This window comes from Vitis vinifera, chromosome 1, assembly GCF_030704535.1.
Source record: "Vitis vinifera cultivar Pinot Noir 40024 chromosome 1, ASM3070453v1".
NCBI classification, from domain to species: domain Eukaryota; kingdom Viridiplantae; phylum Streptophyta; class Magnoliopsida; order Vitales; family Vitaceae; genus Vitis; species Vitis vinifera.
In genome coordinates, this window is record NC_081805.1 from 7406622 (window position 1) to 7412554 (window position 5933).

Here is a 5933-nt window from a genome sequence, read left to right on the forward strand (position 1 = left end):
AGCTCATGCTTAACAGATTGTAACAGATTGTAACAATACTTAAGCTGCAGAAATACAATAGAGAAAACAGAGTGTAGAGCAGAGCTTTTCTGTCAATCTTCCAATAACCTTTTCCACTATCTTCTCTTCAGAATCTTCTTTCTTAAGAATTCTATCAACCACATCTTCCTCTCATCCCGAAAAACTCAAATCCTGTGAAACCTAACCTCTTAATTTCCAAAAAATCTCAAGAATCCCGTAAAACCCAGTCTTAACCTCTTTTGACCCCAACCTTTTATGCGTACTTTTTTCCTTTCCCTTCCATCATCCCCTTTTTTGTATTAAGTCTTGAAAGAAAAGAAGTATAAAAAAATGACAAGAAAAAAAAATTAAGAGTTGATTTGAAGAAATTAAAGGTCCCTTTTGTATGATTTAATAATTGTTCTCTAAAATAATTTTTAAAAATAAAATATAATAAAAAATAATTTTCATATGTTTAAAAAAATATAAATAATGTATAAAATATTATTTTTATTCATAAATTTAAATATCAAAAACCAAACACACTAACTTATATTTCACTCTGGTTCGACGCTTCACATAACAATAATAAACCAACATTAAGAAGCATCAATTTCACGAAAACAATAATTATGAAAAGAGTTAATCTTCACATTATCATTAGAAAAATTCTTAAGGCACCCTATTAGTATTTATCAAATATATAATTTAAATCATTCAAATATATAATCAAATTTAAATGATTATATGAAAGTATCGTAGGTATAAAAATTTTTAGTGAAATAAATTATCATTAAATTGACCTTTAGCTCCTTAATTCAATAAAACTTGGAATTGATGAGTGATACATACACTCATGTGACACATGACATTTATTAAAAATGTGACATACGATAAAATTTGGAAAGACTATAAAATTTGATATTAAAAATAAAATATTCTAATTCATATAAAAAAAAGAATTAAAAATAAATAAGTATTTTCTCATTGATTTATAAAGGAAACAAATATTCAACAATAAAAAAACTTTAAAAAAATCTATTATTAACAAATTTCTATAATGAAAATATAGTCACTAGTCAAGATTTTTAAATTAATTGGCTAAATATTAATAAATTATAAAATTTAGTTTCCTAATTTTATCAATAAATAATGGTGACTTTTTTCGATTAAAGGACTTATTCTAATAAGAAAAACTACTTTCCAAAGGAAAGGATGTTTAGTAAAGAAGAAAAAAAAAGTTTCAAAAGTTCAAGAAACTGATTAATTAGGATTGTTTTTTTTTTTTTTTCATACATATTATTCTGTTCGATCTCTGACGCAGCCCTCCGACCCAAATTAAACACGCCAGAGTCACTGTCCGAGGGGACTGTTCCTTTGCAAATTAAAACACCATGAAAATGTAATTTTGGGTCACGTGTGTTTAGAAGAAAGAAAATGAAAGAAAGTTAAAACAGGAAAAAATAAAAAATAAAAGGAAAAAAAAAAAAAAAAAACGCCACCTATGTGACAAGAACAAGAAGAAGCTGTACATTGCACTGCTTGTACACCGTTGGATGTCTCTTTGGACGGTGGAGAATGATGAGTAGTCCACAATGCAAGACCAACGGGAAGCAAACGACATCCTTTTGTCGATGAGATCTTCCAATGACGTGTCAAACTTATCAAGCTTCAATAGTTCAAGTTCCGTGAGACGACTAGACGATTCTGCGGCTGCCACACCTACCATCTCCCACATAACGCCACGCTCACATTTTTCTTACAAATATCACCCCTAGTTTATTTTCCTATTTACTTCTCATAATGATTCTTTTGAGAGTCGATTAGAGATGAATAAGGGGTATCTTGGTCTTTTATCCTTTCCGGACCACAAAATATCTCCACTAGGAGTTTCTTCGGTGGAAACTCCGTATCTCAGTTCTCTCTCCTTCATCTACCGGCGACATGGCCGTAGTTCTCGGAAACATTGCTCTGTTACTTGACGTTACCTCGCCTCTCACCGGAATTCCTGACCGGAAGGCTCGAACGGCGAGCCACGAAGTCGTTTTGAACCTATCCAAGAGAGATTCTCATCATAGCACCAACGCCTACGCATCTCTCGCCACCAAGAGCTTCGAGTCGGACGGAGAAGCTCGAAACCACAGAGTCGTGGCGCGTGGAAAAGCGAATTCGAAGGTTAATGGTGTGGATTCTGATGCCGGGTCGAGCGATGAGGAAGGCAATGGCAACGGGAATGGGAACGATGACGAAGATGAGGAAACGTTCGATTGGGAGAAGGCGATGAGAAAGAGAATGAAAGAGATCGAGGAGATGAAAGAGTTGGAAATGAAAGCTGAGGAGTTGCAGAGTCGAGTGGCGGAGGGTCAAGAAGAGAGCGAGGAAGAGAAGAGGATGAGGGTCAGAAAAGAGCTCGAAAAGGTTTGTTCTACTTCTTTACACTTGTGCTCTGTTTGGATACTTAGATGTAATGATTTTAACTTCTTTTTTCAGCTACTTATAGTACTGTGAATGATATATTTCCTGTATTTCATGAGCACGCAAACAGAGCCTTAATGCCCCTTCCATAGTACCATGGTCTTTGTTTCTATTTCCAGAGTGAATTCATTTTTCTTTATAGATTCTTCGAATATACATACATATGAATAATGTTTATTTTATCTGAAGGTTTCTTATAAGAGATGTAAGTTGAGTGGCGCAAGGATGCTATTTCATGTCAATTACAATTCAGTTGTTGTAATTTGGGACATGATTGTTTCCTGAATGATTGAGCTGAGTGGATATGTGGTTGATTTCTTACTACTGTCATCTTATTTTGCTTGTAGGAACAATCGAGGTACTTATCTATTGTTTTGGTATGGGTGAGCAGGTGGCCAAGGAGCAGGCAGAACGGAGAGCGACAGCTCAGTTAATGTTTGATTTAGGTCAGAGGGCTTATGGAAAGGGCACTTATAGCCGAGCGATTGAATTCTTTGAAGGTGCCCTCACGATAATTCCTCCGCCCACATTGTTTGGCGGTGAGGTTGGTGTGCTACCCAGAAAGGGATCTGTTTCAGGCATTTTGCTTTGTTACCAGTAGATGTTTGATTTTATACTAATGGAAAAAACCTTGGTTATGGTTGTCAGATACAAATATGGCTTGCTATGGCTTATGAGGCCAATAACCGCCATGCAGATTGCATTGCCCTGTACCAACAATTAGAGAGAAAGCACCCCAGTGTCAGTATCAGACGGCAGGCTGCAGACCTTCGCTATATCTTGCAAGCGCCTAAGCTCAAGATAACACAGGAGGAGATGGTAACCATACCACTGATTGGTTCTAGTTATGACAGGTAAATTTGGTTTTGCCTTTTAGTGAAGCAATGATTGCTCTTTTGTTACTTTAGCTAATCATTAAGGTATATCACATAATTTAAATATAATGACACAGACTTTCAAATGTAAATATGCATCAATAATCTTATGACTTTTTTTTTTTCTGTGGACGGGTTTTACAAGTATTCTGAAGCCGCATAGCAGAGCTGATTTCTATGAAACCATTTTTTATGAATGCAAGTGTTCTGTTGATGAATTTGGAAAATAATGTCACGGTTAGAACAATTTAACAAAATAATCACCAGCTCATCTATGCATATTTTGTTTGCATACCATCGAGGCTATTTACCCCTCTTCCAATATCATGAATTGTTCATGGTTCTGTTGCCTAGGATTTTCCCTGTCAGAGGAGAGTTGGTGGCTGCTTAATGTGCTCTTTTGACTCCCATTCACTCTTTTGTGCGGTTATGTTTATGTGCATATAATTACTTGGATGGTTATTTTCAATTACACATTCATCATTTGGGGGGGAGATTAGTACGACTAATTGAAATACTGGAGCAAAGTTATAGTGTAGAGCATTAACAGCAGTTAAATATGATTTGATGATTTGAAATCCTTATGTTAAATATTAAAACTCAAAATAATGTTTTTATATGTTTACAACTCATATTTCAACTGCAAAATCTCTGAAAAGAGATTCCCCATCGTCCCCCTGTTTTCTATTTTTCCCCTCTCCTCCTTTGAGGGGGTATATTAACTAGTAAGTGTAACACGGTAGTCCCACTGATCTTTTTCTTCCTACCAAGGCTACATGCTACATCAGGGGACACTGCAGAGGATTTGCACTACCATCTTCATAACAATGCAAGTAATCATAAAGGAGAACAGCTTGCCTTTATCTTTGAGATACTTTTAAAGCAATCATCTGCTGTTCCATGTCTCATTCATCTGTATTGTTCTAACACTTCAACAACATGACATTGATGTCACATCATGAAATTTATGATGATACATCATGAAATTTATGATGATATGAATCTAATCCAGTGGAAATTGGATCCTTTTTTCCCAATATTTTGTATTTTGCTTTCCATTGAAGCCAATGGAACTTGAGAGGTGCTTGCAGAGTGTGTTCACCCTAAATCCCTTCTTAATCCATGTGAACATTCTGGACCTTGCATATCTTATCAGTGATGGCTTTTTCTCAGCCTTGGTGTTACTTATTAGATTACATCAGTGGCATTCCTCCTAAATTTAGTCATGTAGTGCCTAAACCACCTGACAGGATCTTGTCTGGTCCTTTGATTGTGTTATGCTCACCCCCTTAGAAGGATTACTGAATGTGTAGCATTGACTTGGACTCCCTTTTTCCCCCCTTATTGTGCTGGTTTTGCTTCTACAGTGGCTGCCCTTTTTTTTGACAATTTTTAGATGTTTTCTCTTTCTCTATACATGAGAAGAACACAAATGAACTTTTTCTGCATTGACTGACTGCCTCAACATTTTGTCATTTCTCTGTGAGAATCTGTTATTATTGACTCTCGAACAATTTCTGCGACTAGATAATATCAGATTGCTAGTGTCTTTTGGAGGTTTTCCCGCATGAATCACTATTAGTCATGCTTTCAACAACTTCTGTACCTGTGTCCATAGACAGACACTAAAACCATTACAATTTAAAGCATCAAAAACTTTCCAGTGGCTGCTAGAATGTATGAAAGTTCCTTTAGTTAAACTTAAGCCTCAACTTCCAAAAATTGGATGCTTTTGTTATATACTGTTGCATATTTCCAATATCATTCTCTGTGCCAATAATTTAAGCCAAATTTTTATTGATTCTTCTTTGTCCTCCACGATGGTTCATTTACTGCACAAATGGGAAAGTGGGTTCTTTTGGGAATTACTCCCATGAAATTGTTGTAAGTTATAAATTGCAAGGTAACTTATTTCTTTTTTGTCCTCCACAGTGGTTGATTTACTGCATAAATGGGAAGTGGCTTATTTTGGAAATTACTTCTATTATGAAGAAGTTATGAGGAAACTTGTCTAAAGGCCCACTGTTTGCTACCATATCAGTTATTTTCTAAAACTGTTGTGCACAATGTTGTAATTGGATTTTAGCATTGCTCTCTGTTTTATTGCTGCACTTTGTGTATGCGTTTACACTACATATATTTGCCATTTCGGATCCTGTCTGCTGTGATACTGTACAAATAAGGAAAAAGAAAACAACATGAAAATAACATAATAGGGCTGTTTGTGCATATTGCAGTTATGCCGCTACATGGACTGATAAATACAAGGACAAGGATGAAAAGAGAAGCTGGTCAACAACCAATCAGCTTCCATCAACCAGAGATTATATAGGGGACTTTCTGGTTTGGCGACCGCCAGTTGGATGGGAGAAGAATCGAGCTTTCTGGGTAGCTTTTACTTTATGGCTGGGCTTAGTAGGAGCTGCTGTCTTTCTTCAAATATGAATCATGAAAATATATACTGAAATTATGCTGCCAGCTTGAGACTCATGATCATTTGTAAATTTAGATTGTTATAATATTGTTGTCATTGTGAAATTAGTGTATGCATGAAGAAGAAAAAGCTGTTTCGTTTTTCATAAA

At 35.6% G+C, this 5933-nt stretch overlaps 1 protein-coding gene across 1 annotated transcript; it reads left to right on the top strand.

The window, feature by feature from the left end:
• Positions 1-1420: 1420 nt before the first annotated feature.
• On the top strand, positions 1421-5933 carry LOC100264929 (uncharacterized). The gene is made up of 4 exons (XM_002272626.4): positions 1421-2418; positions 2867-3019; positions 3124-3329; positions 5588-5933. Exons 1-4 carry the CDS (start codon positions 1945-1947, stop codon positions 5793-5795), a joined length of 1041 nt encoding a protein of 346 aa, XP_002272662.1. The 5' UTR covers positions 1421-1944; the 3' UTR covers positions 5796-5933.

Bases quoted from the DNA above. Each gene is read 5' to 3' on its own strand.
- LOC100264929 (XM_002272626.4), top strand. From the start codon at position 1,945: ATGGCCGTAGTTCTCGGAAACATTGCTCTGTTACTTGACGTTACCTCG. The intron at 2,419-2,866 runs GTTTGTTCTACT...ATGGGTGAGCAG, and splicing joins TCAGAAAAGAGCTCGAAAAG to GTGGCCAAGGAGCAGGCAGA. The intron at 3,330-5,587 runs GTAAATTTGGTT...TGCATATTGCAG, and splicing joins ATTGGTTCTAGTTATGACAG to TTATGCCGCTACATGGACTG.